Below are 21,353 nucleotides of genomic sequence, written 5' to 3' on the forward strand. Positions count from 1 at the left end.
CTCCTTTTTCCCAATTTCATTTTTGCACTCCGTTTTTTCCTTACTTTTGTTTTCTTTTGTTTTTTTCTCTTTTATCTTTTTCTCTTCTTTCTTCTGTATCCCCCAATCCTCTTAATTCGGGCAGTCACCTTTATTTAGGGTTATTAATATCATGAATATATATGTGTTCAGTGCCTGGTATGTTGTGCCTTGTTGTGTGGTATTATGTGCCCTTAAATCAACGCAGAAGATCCAAGCAACAGCAGCCTCCTGATCACCACACCCACTGAGGATCATAAGCTGTATGTGAAGCCTCCCCCTACCAGCCAGAAGAGCCACCAAAGCTGTGAACAGCACGCACCAGAAGAGCTTCTGCCAACTGAGGAGCAGCTGCTACCAAAACTGCCCGAGGAGCAACCACAGCCCAAGGAACCTCTGCCACCCAGGGAGCAGCCACTGAACAACTAAACATCTAGATATGTCAGTGAGATCAAACATGGGTAGACAAAGAAAACCCCAAAGGAAAGAAAAGGAGGACTCTCCAGAAAAGCAGCTAAGTGATACAGAGGCATGCAACATGACAGAAAAAGAATTCAGAATAAGGGTCCTAGAATGTATAAACCAGATGGAGGAAAAAATCAACAACATATACAAAAAGCAAGAAGAAACAGATGAAAAAATCAATAACATATGCAAGAGCTAGAAGAAACAGATGAAAAAATCAACAACTTAAGTAAGACCCAAGAAGAAATGAAGAGTGATATAGCTGCAATAAAAAACACCATTGAAAGTATCAACAGTAGACTAGGATAACCAAGGACCGAATTAGTGAATTAGAAGACAAGGAAGCAAAACACACCCAAAATGTACTGCAATTGGAGAAAAAATTAAAAGACAGGAGGAGAGCCTAAGGGATCTTGGGACAACATGAAATGAAACAACATACGAATAATATGGGTGCCAGAACAATAGAAAGAGGAACAAGGAATAGAAAACCTATTAGAAGAAATAATATCAGAAAACTTCCCTGAGGTGGGGAAGAAAAAAGTCACAAAAGCCCAGAGAGTCCCAAACAAGGTGAACCTGAAAAGACCCACACCAAGACACATCATATTTTCTATGGCAAATTTTCAGGACAAACAGAGAATCTTACAGGTTGCAAGAGACAGATGGAAAGGTACATACAAGGGATCTCCCATTAGATTATCAAATGATTTCTCAGCAGAAACTCATCAGGCCAGAAAAGAATGAACGGAAATTTACAAAGTGATGCAAAGCAAAGGATTGAATCCAAGAATACTCTATCCAGCAAGGCAATCATTCAAACTTGAAGGGGAAATAAGAAGCTTCACAGACAAAAAAAAGGCTAAGGGAGTTTATCACCACCAAGCCAGCAATGCAAGAAATGCTAAAAGGACTGCTATAAAAAGAAGAACTAAAAAGCTCAGAAAGAAAACAGCCACACACAAAAAAAAATGGCTACAAACAAGTCCCTTTCAATAATAACTTTAAACGTAAATGGACCAAATGTTCCAACAAAAAGACATTGAGTGGCTGAATGGATAAAAAAACATGACCCATATATTTGCTGTCTACAAGAGACCCACCTCATTAGAAGGGACTCGTGAGACAGGCTGAAAGTGAAGAGATGGAAAAATATCTTTCAGGCAAATGGAAAGGAAAAGAAAGCGGGGGAAGCAATACTTATATCAGACAAAATAGACCTCAAAGTGAAGGGCATAACAAGAGATAAGGAAGGCCACCTCATAATACTAAAGGGATCAATACAACAAGAAGATATAACCCTGGTAAACATATATACACCCAATGCAGGAGCACGCAAATACATAAAAATACTGGAAGATATCAAAGAAGAGATCGACAACAATACAATCATAGTAGGGGACTTTAATACACCACTGACATCACTGGATATAAACTCTAAACAAACACTCAGCAAAGAAACAGCAATTCTAAATGGCTCACTAGATCAGATGGACTTAATTGACATCTTCAGAACACTTCACCCCCAAGCCATGGATTATACATTCTACTCAAGTGCTCATAAGACACATTCAAAAATAGATCACACATTGGGTCACAAAGTCTTCCCAAATTCAAGAAGATTGAAATCATACCAAGCATCATCTCAGACCATGATAGCATAATATTAGAAATAAACTAAAATAAAGACAACCCAAAATACTCAAACACTTGTAAGCTGAATAGCATGTTAGCAAATCTTAGCAAATCGGATCCAGCAGTACATCAGGAAGATCATACACCATGACAAAGTAGGATTTATCCCAGGGATGCAAGGATGGTACAATATCCACAAATCAATAAACGTGATACATCACATAAACAAATTGAAAGAAAAACACCACATGGTCATATCAATTGATGCAGAAAAAGCACTTGACAAAATTCAACACCCATTTTTGATAAAAACTCTCAGCAACGCGGGAGTAGAAGGATCATACCTCAACATAATAAAAGCCATATATGACAAACCCACAGCCAACATCATACTCAATGGATAAAAACTAACACCATTTCCCCTAAGAACAGGAACAAGACAGGGATGCCCCCTCTCACCACTCCTGTTCAACATAGTACTGGAAGTGTTAGCCATTGCAATTAGGCAAGAAGAAGAAATAAAAGGCATCCAGATTGGAAAAGAAGAAGTAAAACTGTCCTTATTTGCAGATGACATGATATTATACATACAAAACCCTAGAGACTCCATCAAAAAGCTACTAGACTTAATACATGAATTTGGCAATGTAGCAGGATAGAAAATTAACCCCAAAAAATCTGAGGCATTTCTATACACCAATAGTGAACTTTCAGAAAGAGAGACTAAAAAAACAATCGCATTTACCATCGCACCAAAACATTAAGCTACCTAGGAATAAACTTAACTAAAGAGGTAAAAGACCTCTACTCAGAAAACTACAGGACGTTGAAAAAAGAGATAAACTAAGACGTAAACAGATGGAAAAACATACCGTGTTCATGGTTTGGTAGGGCATCATCCTGCCTTGGGTGCCAGGGCTGCACAATGAATTGAATGCAGAGGGCTCTGGGCCCTCACAGAGAGTTCCATACCAGAGGAACTGTGCTCGCACTCCCACTTACCCTGAGAGTCTGAACCAGACAATTGAGGGACCTGAACCATGAGAGAAGGTGGTACAACTCAAAGCAGAGATAATAAAGGTGTTAAACTAAAGGCAGACCCAGCCTCCAGTCTAGAAAATACCAGATCATTGTACAGTAGGGGCTTCAAATCCTCAGACCCAGGCAGGGAGCCCAGGGCTATAAGGAGACAGCAAAAATGGGGAGAAAAAGAAACAACCTGCAAAGGAAAGGAGTAATCCCCAGAAAAGGAACTAAATGAAATGGAGGAAAGCAATATGTCAGAGAAAGAATTCAGAGTAAGGGCCACATAGTTGCTAAACTGGCTGGACTACAAAATTACTGACTAATGTAAGAACTGAGGAAATGAAAAATGATATAGCTACAATCAAAAACACAACGCAAGGTTTGAACAGTAGACTAAAAGAAGCAGACGACCAAATCAGTGAGTTAGAAGACAAGGTAAAAATACACCTAATCTGAACAATTGATATTAGAAAGCAGTAGGAGAGATTAGGGGAGCTTTGGGACAACATGAAATGAAGCAACATCCATAAAATAGGAGTGCCAGAAAGACAATAAGAGGAGCAAGGATTAGAAAACCTATTTAATGAAATAATGACAGAAAATTTCCATGATTCGGGTAAGAAAAATGTCACACGAGCACAGAGAATCCCAAACAAGATGAACCCAAAAAGACCCACACCAAGACATATCGTAATTACAATGGCAAACATTGACAACAAAGAGGGATCTTAAGGGCTGCAAGAGAGAAATAGAGAGTTACCTCAAAGGGATCTTCCATTAGATTATCAAATGATTTCTCAACGGAAACATATCAGTCTAGAAGAGAGTGGGATGAAGTATACAAAGTGATGCAAAGCAAGGGACTGAATCCAAGAATACTCTAACTAGCAAGGCTATCATTCAAAATTGAAGGGGAAATCAGGAGCTTTGCAGACATGCAAGCCAGCAATGCAAGAAACACTAAAAGGACTGTTGTAAAAAAAATAATTTAGAAATGGAGGAAGGAACACTGGCATAAAGAATAAAAATGGGTACAAACAAATACCTATCAATAATAACCTGAAATGTAAATGGATTAAATGCTCCTATCAAAAGACATAGGGTGGCTGAATAGATAATAAAACATGATCCATATATATGCTGTCTACAAAAGACCCACCTTAGAAAAAGGAACTCACACAGACTGAAAGTGAAGAGATGGTAATAAAAATTTTCAGGCAAATGGAAATGAAAAATAAGCTGGGATAGAAATACTTATATCTGACAAAATACACCTCAAAGAGAAGGCCATAACAAGAGATAAGGAAGGCTACTTTATAATACTAAAAGGATCAATACAACAAAAATATATAACTCTGGTAAACATATATACACCCAATACAGGAGCACCCAAATATGTAAAAAAAAACAAAAACAAAAACAAAAAACAAACAAAAAAAAACTTCTGAAAGATATCAAGGGAGAGTTCAACAGCAATAAGATCATGATATGACTTCAATACTTCACTGACATCACTGGATAAATATTCTAAACAAAAAGTCAACAAAGGAACAGAAATTCTAAATGACTCACTAGATCAGCGGTTCTCAACCTGTGGGTCGCGACCCCTTTGGGGGTCGAACAACCCGTTCACAGGTGTCACCTAAGACCATCGGATATTTACATTACGATTCATAAAAGTAGCAAAATTACAATTATGAAGTAGCAACAAAAATAATTTTATGGTTGAGGGTCACCACAACATGAGGAACTGTATTAAAGGGTCGCAGAATTAGGAAGGTTGAGAACCACTGCACTAGATCATATAGAATTAATTCATGTCTTCAAAACATTTCACTCTAAAGCTGTGAAATATACATTCTCCCCAAGTTCACATGGAACATTTTCAAAGATAAACCACATATTAGGATACACGCTAAGTCTCTAAAATACAGAAGATTGAAGTCATATGAAGCATCTTCTCAGATCACAATGGCATAAAATTAGAAATGAACTACAATAAAACAATTTTAAAAAATAAAACATCTGGAGGCTAAATAGCATGCTACTACACAATGACTGGGTTCCCAAAAAGATCAAAAAAGAAATAAAAAACATCCTGGAAAAAAAATTACAATGAAAACACAACAATCCCAAAAATGGGACAGAGTGAAAGCAGGTCTGTAAAAGAAATTCATAGCATTACAGGCCTCCCTAAACAAACAAACAAACAAACAAACAAAAACTAGTGATAACATTATCTAACCTAACAACTTAAAGAATAGAAAGAGAGCAATAAGAAAAGCCCACAGTAAGCAGAAGGAAGGAAATAATAAAAATCAGAGCAGAAATCAATGGCATTGAGACAAAAAAAAAAAAAACAAAAAAAAAACAAAAGATCAATAAAACCAAGAGATGGTTCTTTGAAAAAAAAAGTGAGATTGATAAACCTCTAGTCAGGCTCACCAAGAAGCAGAGAGAGAGGACCCAAATAAACAAAATCAGAAATGAAAGAGGTGAAGTAACAACCAATTACACAGAAAAAGAAACGATTTAAAAACATACTTTGAACCACTCTATTCCAAAAACTGGATAACCTAGATGAAGTGGACATATTTCTAGAAAAATACAATCTTCCTAAACTCAATCAGGAAGAATAAAAAAATCTGAACAGGCTGATAATTACTGAGAAAAATGAAGCAGTAATCTCAAACTTTCCAGCAAACAAAAGCCCTGGGCTGGACAGCTTCACAGGGGAGTTTTACCAAACATTTAAAGAAGAACTAAAACTTACCCTCCTCAGATTATTCCAAAAAAATTCAGGAAGAAGAAACATTTCAAGTTCTTTCTGTGAAGCCAGTATTACCCTAATCCTGAAACCAGATAAAAACACTACAAAGAAAGAGAATTACAGGCCAATATCCCTGATGAACATAGATGCTAAAATCCTAAACAAAATTCTAGCAAATTAGATCCAGCATTACATTAAAAAGATCACACACCATGACCAAGTCAGATTTATTCCGGGTACTCAAGAATGGTACAGTATCCGCAAATCAATAAATGTGATACACCACATAAATAAATTGAGAGACAAAAATCACATAATCATATCAATTGATGCAGAAAAGCATTTGAATAAACCCGACACCCATTCTTGATGAAAACTCCCAGCAAAGTGGGAATAGAGGGATCATACCGCAACATAATAAAAACCTTATATGACAAACCTATAGTCAACATCATACTCAATGAGCAAAAACTAAAACTATTTCCCCTAAGAACAGAAACAAGACGGGGATGGCCACTTTCACCACTCCTGTTCAATATAGTACTAGAAACGCTAGCAATAGTGATCAGACAAGAAAAAGAAATAAAAGGAATCCAAATTGGAAAAGAAGGAGTAAAACTGTCATTATTTTCAGATGACGTGATATTGTACCTATAAAACCCTAAAGACTCCGTAAAAAAACCCCAAAACTGCTAGACTTTATAAATGAATTTGGGAATGTAGCAGGATACAAATTAAAATCCAGAAATTGATGGCTTTTTTATACACCAATAATGAACTCACAGAAAGAGAAACTAAAAAAAAAAAAAAAAATCCCATTTACCATTGCAACAAAAAGATTAAGATACCTAGGAATAAACTTAACTGAGGAGGTAAAAGACCTGTACTCGGAACTACAGGATGTTGAAAAAAAGAGATAGAAGAAGACATAAACAAATGGAAGAATATACTGTGTTCATGTTTTGGTAGAATCAAAATTATTAAAATGTCCCTATTACCCAAAGCAATCTATAAATTCAATTCAATTCCCATTAAAATACCGATGGCATATTTCACAGACTTAGAACAAACCCTCCAAAAATTCACGTGGGACAGCCAGCTGGCCTGGAGGTCAAATCCCCCTAGTATTAACTACAACAATCAAGGCTTAACAACAGGAGGACTGCACACAAAGACCACTAGGGGGTGCACCAAGAAAGCATAAAAAATGCTGAGACAAAGAAACAGGACAAAACTGTCAATGGAGGATATTCAGTTCAGAACCACACTTTTAAGGTCTCTCAAGAACTGTTCAGAAGCCGCTGATAAACTTAATGAGATCCTCAACAAATCTAATGAGACCCTCAATGTTATGATAAAGAACCAACTAGAAATTAAACATACACGGACTGAAATAACTAATATTATACAGACTCCCAACAGCAGACCAGAGGAGTGCAAGAATCAAGGCAAACATTTGAAATGCGAAGAAGCTAAAAACACCCAACCGGAAAAGCAAAATGAAAAAAGAATCCGAAAATACGAAGATAGTGTAAGGAGCCTCTGGGACAGCTTCAAGCGTACCAACATCAGAATTATAGGGGTGCCAGAAGATGAGAGAGACCAAGATATTGAAAACCTATTTGAAGAAACAATGACAGAAAACTTCCCCTACCTGGTGAAAGAAATAGACTTACAAGTCCAGGAAGCATGGAGAACCCCAAACAAAAGGAATCCAAAGAGGACCACACCAAGACACATCATAATTAAAATGCCAAGAGCAAAAGACAAAGAGAGAATCTTAAAAGCAGCAAGAGAAAGACAGTCAGTTACCTACAAGGGAGTACCCATACGACTATCAGCTGATTCCTCAACAGAAAGTTTGCAGGCCAGAAGGGAATGGCAAGAAATATTCAAAGTGATGAATAGCAAGAACCTACAACCAAGATTACTTTATCCAGCAAAGCTATCATTCAGAACTGAAGGTCAGATAAAGAGCTTCACAGATAAGGAAAAGCTAAAGGAGTTCATCACCACCAAACCAGTATTATATGAAATGCTGAAAGGTATCCTTTAAGAAGAGGAAGAAGAAGAAAAAAGGTAAAGATACAAATTATGAACAACAAACATGCATCTATCAACAAGTGAATCTAAGAATGAAGTGAATAAATAATCTGGTGATCATAATAGAATCAGGGACATAGAAAGGGAATGGACTGACTATTTTTGGGGGGGAAAGGGGTGTGGGAGATGCAGGAAGAGACTGGACAAAAATCGTACACCTATGGATGAGGACAGTGGGTGGGGAGTGAGGGCAGATGGTCGGGTGGTATCTGGGAGGAGGGGAGTTATGGGGGGGAAAAAAGAGGAACAAATGTAATAATCTGAACAATAAAGATTTAATTAAGAAAAAAAAATTCACGTGGAATAAAAAATGACCCTGAATAGCCACAGCAATCCTGAGAAAGAAGAACAAATTTGCAGGCATTACAATACCAGATATCCAGCAATATTAGAAAGCCACTGTTCTCAAAACTGTCTTGTACTTACACAAGAAAAGGCATATAGAATAATGGAACAGAAAAGAGAATCTAGAAATCAACCCAAGCCATTATGCTGAATTAATATTTGACAAAGAAAGCAAGAGCATATAATGGAGTCAAGACAGTCTCTTCAATAAATGGTACTGGGAAGTTGGACAGATACGGCAAAACAAATGAAACTAGACCACCAAATTACACCATACACAAAAACAAACTCAAAATGGATAATGGACTTCAACTTAAGACGGGAAACCATGAAAATCTTAGAAGACTCCCTAGGTAGCAAAATATGTCTTAGCAATATCGTTAACCAATACAGATCCTAGGATAATAGAAACTAAGGAGAAAATAAACAAATGGGACTACATCATAATTAAAAGCTTTTGCACAGCAAAAGAAACCATCAACAAAACAATAAAAGAGGTCACTGCATGGGAAAACATATTTGCCAATATTATCTCTGATAAAGATCTAATCTCCAAAATTTATAGGGAACTCATACAACTTAACAAAAGGCAGAAAACAATACAATCAAAAAATGGGCAAAGGACCCTTTTTGAAAGTGGACATACAGAAGGCCAGAGACACATGAAAACATTCTCAAAGTCACTAATTATCTGAGCGATGCAAATCAAATGACAATTAGTTATCACCTTATACCTTTCAGAATAACTATCTTTAACAAATCAACAAACAATTGCTGGCAAGGATGTGGAGAAAAAGAGACCCTTGTGCACTGCTGACCAGTGCAGCCACTGTAGAAAACAGTATGGCATTTCCTCAAAAATTAAAAAATGGACCTCCTATTTGACCCAGTAATCCCTCTTCTAGGTATATATCCCAAGAAAACAGAAACACCAATCAGAAAGGATATATGCACCCCTATGTTCATAGCAGCACAATTTACAATAGTTGTTAAGATTTGGAAACAGCCTAAGTGCCCATCAGCAAATGAGTGGATTAAAAAACTGTGGTACAGAACCATGGTTGGTATATGATAGGAAAAGGATTCTGTAAACAGATTTGGCTAGGATTATTTGATGGTAGATCTTCAGCAATTCCAGACTTCAGGGATCCACAAAAAGTGAAAGAGTTCCTACAAGAAAAATATGAAAAGAAAAGATGGTATGTCCCACCAGAACAAGCCAAAGTAGTGGCATCTGTTCATGCATCTATTTTAGGCTCCTCTGCCAGTAGCAAAAGCAGTACACCTGAGGTCAAACCACTAAAATCTCTTTTAGGAGATTCAGTGCCAGCCCTGCACCTAAATAAGGGCACACCTAGTTAGTTGACTGAGCTGTGACAAATCTGTTACTATGTGACATTACAGCGTCTACCCTCCACAAGAATGATTCTGAGGTATGTCCCCTGTTATAGGTCACTCTCAAGGACAGCATCAGGAAATGAAGTTTGACCTTTTAAGTGATCTTGGCTCAGACATATTTGCTGCTCCAGCTTCTCAGTCATCAGCTACAGCTGATTTTGCTAACTTTGCACATTTCAACAGTCATGCAGCCCAGTGTTCTGCAAATGCAGATTTTGCAAACTTTGTTGCATTTGGACAGTCTAGTGGTTCGAGTAATTTTGGAAGTTTCCCCACAGCAAGTCACTCTCCTTTTCAGTCTCAAACTACAGGTGCAAGTGCTGGATCAGTAAAAGCTAATTTTGCTCATTTTGATAACTTCCCCAAATCCTCCAGTGCTGATTATAGAACCTTCAGTACTTCCCAGAGTCATCAAACAGCAACAACTGTTAGTAAAGTTGCAACAAATAAAGCTGGTCTTCAGGCTGCAGACAAATATGCAGCACTTGCTAATTTAGACAATATCTTCAGTGCTGGATAAGGTGGTAATCAGGGGAGTGGCTTTGGGACCACAGGTAAAGCTCCTGTTAGTTCTGTGGTTTCACTTCCCAGTCAGTCAAGTGTGTCTTCAGACAAATATGCAGCTCTGGCAGAACTAGACAGCATTTTCAGCTCTGCAGCCACCTCCAATAATGGGTACACTTCCACAAGTAATGCCAGCAGGTACCTTGTCTTTGTGTTCCTGCTCCATGTTTAAATCTTTTTTCAACTCTGAATAATAATGTTAAATAATGACTGCGGCATAATTTTAAAATTATTGAATATTTTTTATAAATTTGAGGAAACAGTTTAATTTTCTAATTAAAATATAATCCTTGATAAAAAAATAAATAAAAAATAAAATAAAATAACTGTGGTACATCTACACAATGGAATGTAAAAAAGAAGGAACTTTTACCATTTGCAACAGCATGGATGGAACTGGAGAGCATTACGCTAAGTGAAATAAGCCAGTCGGAGAAAGATAAATATCACATGATCGCACTCATATGTTGGATATAATGATCAACATGATTTGGTTAACATAAATAGATCTAGAGACAATTGGCAGGGGAGGTGGGTGGGTTAGAGAGCAACCAAAGAACTTGCATGTATGCATATTAGTATAACCAATGGACTCAGACAGTGGGGCAGTGGGGCCTTGCCTGGGGTTGGAATGGCCAAGGGTGGGAGGTCAATTGGGTAAAAAGGAGACATATGTAAAACTTTAGACAATAACAACAACAACAACAAACAAACAAACAAAAAAACAGTTGCTGCTGCTGTTGTATTATAATATAAGGTGCTGGTACAGACTGGCACTCAAAGTTCCCCTCCTTATCCCCCATCTCACCATGAAATGTCACCACTACTAAGATCCCCCTATACATTTTTCTGTTGTTGTTGTTGTTAATCCTCACCTGAGAATGAAGGGACAGGAGGGATATATATATATATATATATATATATATATATATATATATGAGAGAGAGAGAGAGAGAGAGAGAGAGAGAGAGAGAGAGAGAGAGAGAGAAACATCAATATAAAAGAGACACATCCATTGGTTGCCTCCTGCATTCACCCCAAACAGGGCCAAGATCGAATCTGCAACCCAGGTTTGTGCCTTCGGCCAGGGCTAATTTCCCTATACTTTTGAGGATGTAGAAATTTTCACACTGAAATGATGCAGACCCAAATGTCTGTTATGTAATCATGAATCTTTAACCCATAGCATTTCTTTAAACTTCATTCATTCATCCCTAAAGAGAACTCAAATCCAAGTTTCAAATCTTTTGACTGTGGGTGGGCTTGCTCACATGCCAGTCCTTGCTTGCTCTGTGGTTTTCATTATAGCCATATGCTGTCTTTTCAGTTAACAGTGTCTTTAGTCCACACATATTTGCTTTAATCCAACCACATCAGAAGAGCCAGGGAAACTTTTCTCCTCCCATTGAAAGTATCTATCTAGTGATCACTTTTTTCCCTCCCATTGAAAGTATCTATGTGCCAGGAAGTTCTGGGTACTGGGATGTTGTGATGAATGATGATCATGTCCTCTGTAATAGTTCTGCACAACAAGGTACAAAGCCAGCCAGGACCCCATATGAGACATACCTGTGTAGAGAGGAGTTTCATTCATGCTATGTATTTGGACAGAATGTATTGTATACTTCCATCCCTAATACAAAAATGGCCCATGAAATGTGATAAAAATATGTTTCCTCCCCTTATCCTCTAGCAGTATACTTCACTTTTCAGAGGCAAAACAGTAATATTTAACATCTCAGACAGATGATAGCTATTCATGAAATTATTCATAAAATGTTTGTGATAGTTAAAATCCTTTTGGGATTAATTTGATAGAATACGTATAATTATTTATCCTGAGAAGTAACACAGGTTGAAAATTATAAAAATAGTAAAAAATACACAGATGAAAAATAAACAATGTCTGATTATTAGGGAATTTAGAAGTGCTGAGAATATACTCAGTGTGGCAGGCTAAATAATGATCCCCAAAGATTTGCCCACTTCCTAATCCCCACATAAAAAGAGATTTTGCAGATGGGATTAAGTGAAGCATGTAATATGAGGGGATAAACCTGGATTATTGGTTGAGTCTTTAAATGCAATTACATGTATCATAAGAGGGAAGCAAAGGAAAATTTTAATCACACAGAGGAGAATGTGATATAATGATAAAGCAGAGAGAGATTTAAAGAGGCTGGGCTTGAATATTGGAATGATGTGGCCACAAACGGAGGAATGTTGATAGACACCTGGAGTTGGAAAAGGCAAAGAATGTGATTTTCTTCTAGAGCCTCCACACAGAGTGTGGCCCTGTTGACGCCTTAATTTTGGCACAGTGGTACTGATTTTGGACTTCTGGCCTCTAGAACTGTGAGTGAATCCATTTCTATTGTTTTAAGTCATTCCAAATGAGGCACTTTGTTATAATAAACACAGGAAACTAATGTATCTAGTCATTTAGATTGACAGGGGAAACAACTACTGACTACTCTGTCAATCACTTCTTGGCATGATGCTATCTATTATAAGTTCTGGTTCACCCTGTCACGAACAGAGCAGGGCGGATAGGGAGGTTGTTGCCCCGCCCCCTGTCACACATAGAGCCGCAGGGGGATCAGGGGGTTTGGGCGCTGCCCCCTGTCATGCTGATCCTGGTGCTGAGAGGCCTCTCAGCTCCGCTGATCCAGTTGCTGGGAGGCATATTACCCTTTTACTATATAGGACAGAGGCCTGGTGCACCGGTGGGGGCCAGCTGGTTTGCCCTGAAGGGTATCTTGGATCAGGGTGGGGGTCTCCACTGGGGTGCCTGGCCAGCCTGGATGAGGGGATGATGGATGTTTGCAGCTGGTCACACACCCTTCAGGGTGGGGGTCCCCCCTGGAGTGCCTGGCCAGCCTGGGTGAGGGGCTGAGGGCTGTTTTCAGGCTGGCGGGTGACTGAAGCTCCCAACCACTCCTTTTTTTCTTTTCTTGTTTTATTCTGGGCCAGCTTTAGCTCTGAGGCTTGGCTCCAGCTCTTAGGCCTCCGCTGCTGAAAGCAGGTATCTGGTTTGTTTGGGTTCTATAATCGAAACACTGTTTCAACTCCAGCTCTGAGATCCTGGCTGGCTAAAAGCAGGTTTCTGGGGTTTTGTTTAGCTTCTATATTTGTAACAATGTTTCAAACTGAAAGCTCAGAGGCTGGCAGCAGCAGGAGGGGAACTTTGGAGTCCTCCGTCACTGAAGCAAGCAAGCCTCATGTTCTCTTCAAGCTGCCTGGCTGCTGGCCGCCATCTTGGCTGGCAGTTAATTTGTATATTGCCCTGATTAGCCAATGGGAAGGGTAGTGGATGTACGGCTAATTACCATGTTTCTCTTTTATTAGATAGGATATATATATCTTAGAAATAAATGGGTATAATTTTGATTCATTCACACTGAATGGCTATTTTTGTGTTGGTTGTTGTAGCTGGACATTTGTAAACAAGGATATGAAGTCCTGCCAAGAAGTGAATGTTGTATCAGGAACACAGCGTGACTTGTAAGTGAGTCAAGCTGGGTCAAGATTGCACACAATCTTGAGTTCCAGGAACATTTACCTCCCTGAGAAAGGCTAAGATTAAATAGTCATGGGTGTAGAGCAGAAAGGGAGGGGACAGTTTCAAGCTGTCTTCAATACGCTATTGTAATAATATAAAACAAAACAAGATTTAGTTGATTAACTGTGCCGGGGTCCAACCCCAGCAGGTCCAGGGGTTCCCAATGGCGTAGACGGAGTTGGCGAAGAAGGAATGACACGGAGACAGTGTTCAGTTGATCAGCAGCCTAGCCAGGATCTCCAGCCAGGATCTCCAGCCAAGTTCTGGTCTGGATCTCCAGAGAGGTTCTTCTGTTTATTGTCTTGTTACATCCCTATTTATACCAGTTGATTTTAATCCTGTCAATTTCTATTACAAAGGTTAGGGCGTTTCTTATCTCCATTCCAGGGAGTAAAGATTATGTAGCTTAAGCATGATTGTTTGTAGTTAAAGTGATTAACTACCCGCCTGGCACTTAGTTAAGGAGTTTCTTTCCCTCCCTAACTTCAGGGAAAAATCCCTACCTGGGGAAACAACCTTTCTAGGAGAGGCATCCCCTCCCTGACTTCAGGGAAAAATTCCTACCTGGGGAAACAACCTTTCTTGGAGAGGTGACCTTGGTTAAAACACACAGCGCTAAGGGGAGCAAACATATTAAGAACATTATGCTATATACGCCAGGTCCCTTGAAACATATGCTGTGCAGATGTTTCTTTCCTGCAGCGACTGTGTCAAGCAGCAAGGTTGGACCGGCTTCCGGCATAACTGCTGACACACTAACCTTGTACCAAACCCCACTAAAACCGATGGTGAGAGTGCAGAGTTTGCTACATTCCTGAGCAAGCTGTAGAACTCTGTCCAGCACCAATCATCCTGTGTGCTTGTCTTACCTCTGTGTCTTTGGTTCATTAAACATCCCTCAACAGTTGTCATTTTTTTCCCCTCTTGGTTAATCCTAACCTGAGGATAATTTTCCATTGATTTTTTTTTTGAGAGAAGGGAAGGGAAGGACACAGAAACATGGATGTGTCACATCCATTGATTACCGAGGTATGTGCCCTTGACAGGAATCTAACCTGGGACCCTTCAGTCTGCAGGCCCACCCTCTATATAGAGAGTCAAACCAATTAGGGTTGTTATTTTTTTACTAGAGGCCCAGTGCATGAATTTGTGCATGGGTGGGGTCCGGCCAGCCCGTCCTGATCGGCCCCACCCCCTGATTGGGGTGGGGAGGGGCAATGCATGCCAGGGTCAGTTGGGGGGAGGGGCCATGGGAGGTTGACCAACTGGCCCCACCCCTGATCAAGGTGCAGGGTGCCAGCCATGGGGAGGGGCTGTGGGCAGTTGGCCAGCTAGCCCCACCCCTGATCAGGGTAGAGGGGGCTGATTGGGGGCAAGGCCAGCTGAGGGGAAGATCCTCTGGCAGTTGGCCAGCAGGCCCCACCCCTGATTAGGGACAGGGGGCTGACCAGGGGTGGGGCTGGCTGTGGGGGAGGGGCCTCAGGCAGTTTGGGGAGGCCGATTGGTGCCCTGATCAGGCCAGTTGGCTGCTGCAGTGCACGTCATAGTGACTGATCCTTCCAGTCATTCTGGTCATTCCATAGTTCTGGTTGCTTGGCTTTTATATATATAGATATATAGATAGATTCTTTACATTTTTCTTCATTGTTGGAAGTATTACACATGTCCCACATTTTTCCCCATTGACCCCCTACATTTTGCTCCTGCCCTTTCCCCAAGTCTTCACCACATTATTATCTGTGTCCATGGTTAACCTCTTTCTGTCCCCCATCTTCCCTCTGACATTCCTCAGTCTGATGCATGCTTTCATGTCTCTGGATCAATTTTGTTCATTAGATTCCACATATACGTGAGATCATGTGATACCTGTCTTTCTCTGACTGGCTTATTTAGCTTAACATAATACTCTCCAGGTCCCTCCATGCTATCTCAAAGAGTAAGAGCTATGTCATTTTTTACTGCTGCATAGTATCCCATGTTGTAAATCTACCACAGCTTTTTTACCCACTCATCTATGAAGGGGCACTGATTTTAGCTATTGTAAATTGCATTGCTATGAACAAAGGCATGCATACATTCTTTCTCAGTGTTGTTTCAGGTTTCTTAGGATATATTCCAAGAAGTGGAATCAATGGGTCAAATGGCAGTTCCATTTTTAATTTTTTGAGGAAACTCAACACTGTTTTCCATAGTAGCTACACCAGTCTGCATTCCTACCAGCAGTGTAGGGTTCCCTTTTCTCCACATTCTTGCCAGCACTTGTTTGTTGATTTGTTGATGGTAGCCATTATAGCAGATGTGAGGTGATACCTCATTGTGGTTTTAATTTGTATCTCTATGATGATTAGTGACTTTGAGCATTTTTTCATATGTCTCTTGGCCATTTGTATGTCCTGAGAAGTGTTTATTCAGTTCCTTTGGCCATTTTTTAAATTGGATTGTTTGTCTTCTTTTTGTCAAGTTATTTGAGTGCTTTATATATTTTGGAAATTAAACCCTTATGAGATGTATCATTGGCAAATATGTTCTCCCATATGGTGATATCTCTTTTTTCATTTTGTTGATGATTTTTTTTCTGCTGTGCAAAAGCTTTTTATTTTTATGTAGTCACATTTGTTTATTTTTTCCTTTGTTTCCCTTGCCCTAAGAGATGTATTGTCAAAAATACTGCTAGTTCAGAGTCTGAGATTTTGCTGCCTTTGGTTTCTTCTAGGAATTTTATGGTTTCATGATTTATTTTTAAATCTTTAATCCAGCTTGAGTTTATTCTTGTATATGGTGTAAGTTGGTGGTCTAGTTTCATTTTTTTCTTTTTCTTTTTTTTTTTTGCTTATACCTGTCTAATTTTCCCAATACTATTTACTGAAGAGACTGTCTTGACTCAATTGTATGTTCTTGCCTTCTTTGTTAAATATTAATTAACCGTAATGGTGTGGATCTATTTCTGAGTCCTCTGTTATGTTCCATTATTCTATATGACTGTGCTTGTGCCAGTACTAGGCTGTTTTTTTATTACAATAGGTTCTTATTATTTGATATCTGATATTGTGATCCCTCCAAATTTGTTCTTTTTCTAAAGATTGCTGCAGGTATTTGGGTATTTTTTGGTTCCATATAATCTTTGGACTATTTTTTCTAGATCAGTAAAATATGCACTTTGTATTTTAATAGAAAATGTGTTTAGTCTATAGGTTTGCTTTACATAGTATGGGCATTTCAATCATGTTAATTCTTCAAATCCATGAACACAGTATATTCTTTTATTTCTTTGTAGATTCCTCTATTTCTCTTTTCAGTGCCCTGTAGTTTTCTAAGTATAGTCTTTCACTTCCTTGATTAAGTTTATTCCAAGTTATCTTTTTGCTGTTGTTGTTGTTGTTGTTGCAATGGTAAATGGGATTGTTTTTTAGTTTCTCTTTATGATAATTCATTACTGCTATTTTATAGCAAGAGATAAGCATTAAGTGCCACAGTGATTCTCTTTTACTTAGCTAGTTATTAATAATAAAAAGGAGCAAAGGGAAGGTCAGACATCATAGACATGTCATCTGGGCACCTTCACTAGGAAGATTGATGTTCATACTCCTCAGGAACCATCAGCTCATTCCCTTCAGACTAGTGGGGGAAGGGACTGGACAAAGGGGAAGATGGACACATGCATAGTGAAATCAGGGTGATGCAGGGAAGGTGCCTATCAGTCAAACCTGGGAAGAGAAATCATTGCCTCGAGAGGGCAGAGCCACTGCAAGTCTGTGAAAATTGGGAATACATAATCCCTCAGACAAAGGAATTCTCTCTTTCTTGGCTCTCTTGACTCTTGCCTCTTGGTGCTCTTGTGGCTCTCTTGCATTTGCCCATGTTCCCTCCACAGCCATGTGGCTCTGTGGACCCCACACACAATGGACTATAGTAGGGAACACAAACTAAGCTATCCTGATGCTGGACTGGATCTGTGCTCCAACATGGAGTGGAAACTCTTAAAATTGGCTTGGCTTTGGTCCTAGCTCTGCTGAAGCCACAGTTAACACTTCTTCTATGGTTGGATGAAGGGAAATGGGACTTTGGAAATTCAGAGGTGTAATTCTAAAGAAATGAAGTTCTCAAAAATATCTCATCTTGTGAGGGGGCCTCTGGAAATTATTATTCCAGTGGCATCCCAAGCATCTCACCTCCCCTGGCAAGAGGTGGGGACCAGGAGTTTTCTCCACCAATAACAAAATGAATGCATAACCAAATATTTTACATTGCCAAGAAAAGTATTTAGAAACAGAATCCCTACTCTTTGCTAAATTGCAAATTGACAAATTTTTGACTCGCATAAAAGGCTGAATAGCTGGAATATATATATACAAATACACACATATATATCCACAATTGAAAAAATTAAGGCAACTGATCTGGGAAGAAGGGGATGAGAAGAAGATAGTTTACTTTTTATTCTAGCAATAGAGGCCTGGTACACAAAATTTGTGCATGGGTGGTTGTCCCTCAGCCTGGCCTGCGCTCTTTCCAATCTAGGACCCCTTAGGGGATGTCTGACTGCCAGTTTAGGCCTGAACCTGTGGGATCGGGCCTAAGCCGGCAGTTGGACATCCCTAACAATCCAGGACCACTGGCTCCTAACCGCTCGCCTGCCTGCCTACCTGATTGCCCCTAACCATTTCTGTCTGCCAGCCTGATCACCCCCTAATCACTCCCCTGCTGGCCCAATCGCCCCCAACTGCCCACCTCTGCCTGCCCGATCACCCCCAACTTCCCTCCCCTGCCAACCTGGTCACCCCTAACTTCCCTCCCTTGCTGGCCTGGTTGCCCCCAAATTCCCTCCCTTGCCAGCCATCTTGTGGTGGCCATCTTTTAGAGACCACATTGTGACAACGTGAGGGTGTCACACAAAGGCGCAAGGACCACCTAAGCTTTTATTAGTATAGACTAGAGGCCCAGTGCACAAAACTTTGTGCACTCAGAGGGGTCCCTCAGCCTGGTGTGTGCCCTCTCGCAGTCTGGGACCCCTTGGGGGATGCCTACCTGCTGGCTTTGGCCTGCTCCCCAGGAGATAGGGCCTAAGCTGGCAGTGAGGCATCCCTCTGGCAACCTGGGAGCCCTCGGGGGATGTCCATTTGCAAGCGAGGAGCAGGCCTAAGCTGTAGTCAGACATCCTTAGTGCTGCTGAGGAGGTGGGAGAAGCTCCCACCACCACCACTCTACTGGCAGCCATCAGCCGGGCTTGTGGCTGAGCAGAGTTCCCCCTGTGGGAGCGCACTGATCACCAGGGGGCAGCTCCTGCATTGAGTGTCTGCCCCTGGTGGTCAGTGTGTGTCATAGTGACCAGTCATTCCCAGTCTTTCTGCTGTTAGGTCAATTTGCATATTACTCTTTTATTATATGAGATAGAGGCCTGGTGTACAGGTGGGGCCCGCTGGTTTGCCCTGAAGGGTGTCCCAGATCAGGATGGGGGTCCCGCTGGGGTGCCTGGTCAGCCTGGGTGAGGGGCTGAGGGCCGTTTTCAGGCTGGCCACACCACTTCAGGATGGGGGTACCCACTGGGGTGCCTGGCCAGCCTAGGTGAGGGGCTGATGGCTCTTTGCAGGCTGGTCAAGCCCCCTAGTAGGGATCCTCACCCATGGGGGTGTGGCCAGCTTTGGTAAGGGGTTTAGGGCTGTTTGAAGGCTGGCTACAGCCCCTTCAGGGTTTGGGGGTACGGCTGGGTTGCCTGGCCAGCCTAGGTGCGGGGCTGAAGGCCATTTGCAGCCTGGCCACAGCCCCTTCAGGGTGGCGGGGGTCCCGCTGGGGTGCCTGGCCAGCCTGGGTGAGGGGCTGAGGGCCGTTTTCAGGCTGGCGGGTGACTGAAGCTCCCAACAGCTCCTTTTTTTCTTTTTTTTTTTATTCTTGGATTTATGGCTGTCACTGGAGCTGAGAGCCGGCTTTAGTTGTGAGACCTCGCTGCTGAAAGCAGGTTTTTGGCTTTGTTTACTTTCTGTATTTGAAACTTTGTTGCGACTCCAGCTCTGAGGTCCCGGCTGACTCAAAACAGGTTTCTGGGGTTTTGTTTAGCTTCTATATTTGTAACAATGTTTCTTAGCAGCTCAGAGCCCAGCAGCAGCAGGCAGGGAACGTTGGAGTCCTCCGTCACTGAAGCAAGCAAGCCTCCTGTTCGTGTTAGTAGCCTGGCTGCTGGCTGCCATCTTGGCTGGCAGTTAATTTGCATATCGCCCTGATTAGCCAATGGGAAGGGTAGTGGATGTACGTCTAATTACCATATTTCTCTTTTATTAGATAGGATATAGTGTAAGTGTGTGATCTAGTTTCATTTTTTTGTATGTATCTGACCAATTTTCCCAGCACGATTTATTGAAGAGACTATCTTGACTCCATTGTATGATCTTGCCTCCTTGTCAAATATTAATTGAGCATAATGGCTTGGGTCGATTTCTGGGTTGTCTGTTCTGTCCCATTGGTCTATATATCTGTTTTTATGTCAGTACCAGGTAGTTTTGAGAACAGTGGCTTTGTAATATAGCTTGATATCTAGTATTGTAATCCCTCTAACTTTGTACTTCTTTCCAAGGATTGCTTTGGCTAATTGGGGTCTTTTTTTTATCCCAGATGAATTTTTGTAGGGTCTAGGTCTTTGAAACATGCCATTGGTATTTTAATGGGGATTACATTGAATCTATAAATTGCTTTTGGTAGTATGGACATTTTAATGATGTTGATTCTACCATTCCATAAACACAGTATGTTCTTCCATTTGTTTATGTCTTCCTCTATCTCTTTTTCCAATATCCTGTAGTTTTCTGAGTACAGGTCTTTTACCTCCATAGGTAAGCTTTTTCCTAGGTATCTTAATTTTTTTGGTGCAATGGTAATTGGGATTTACTTTTTCTTTTTAGTTTCTCTTTCTGGGAGCTCAATATTGGTGTATAAAAAAGCCATAGATTTCTGGGTGTTAATTTTCTATCCTGCTACATTGCCAAATTCATTTTTTTTTCATTGTTTAAAGTGTTACATATGTCTCCGTTTTTCCTGATTGATCCCCCACTGTCACTCCCACCCCGGAGGGCAAGCCCCCACTGCTCCACTCTCTGTGTCCATTGGTTATGCTAATATGCATGCATACAAGTCCTTTGGTTGATCCCTAACCCCCACTCCCCTGCAATTTGTCTCTGGCACTTTTTGTTGATCATTTTATCCCACATATGAGTGAGATCATGTGGTATTTATCTTTCGCCCACTGACTTATTGCGCTTATCATAATGCTCTCCAGTTCCATCCATGCAGTTGCAAATGGTAAGGATTCCTTCTTTTTTACAGCAGCATAGTATTCCATTGTGTAGATGTACCACAGTTTTGTAACCCATTCATCTGCTGATGGGCACTTAGGCTGTTTCTAAATCTTAGCTATTGTGAATTGTGCTGCAATGAATACAGGGGTGCGTATATCCTTTCTGATTAGTATTTCTTTTTTCT

At 40.5% G+C, this 21,353-nt stretch overlaps 1 protein-coding gene across 1 annotated transcript in view; it reads left to right on the top strand.

Moving 5' to 3' along the window:
* Nucleotides 1–9,430: 9,430 nt before the first annotated feature.
* Nucleotides 9,431–21,353, top strand: part of LOC308515449 (arf-GAP domain and FG repeat-containing protein 1-like) — a gene marked incomplete at both ends in the record, with an annotated part of 42,305 nt that continues 30,382 nt past the window's right edge. Inside the window, 3 exon segments of the mRNA XM_081086029.1 lie at nt 9,431–9,719; nt 9,796–10,277; nt 10,281–10,462. Coding sequence (XP_080942155.1) covers nt 9,431–9,719; nt 9,796–10,277; nt 10,281–10,462 — 953 coding nt within the window.

The sequence above is a fragment of the Myotis nattereri genome (genome assembly GCF_964212035.1).
Source record: "Myotis nattereri genome assembly, chromosome: 3".
Lineage (NCBI taxonomy): Eukaryota > Metazoa > Chordata > Mammalia > Chiroptera > Vespertilionidae > Myotis > Myotis nattereri.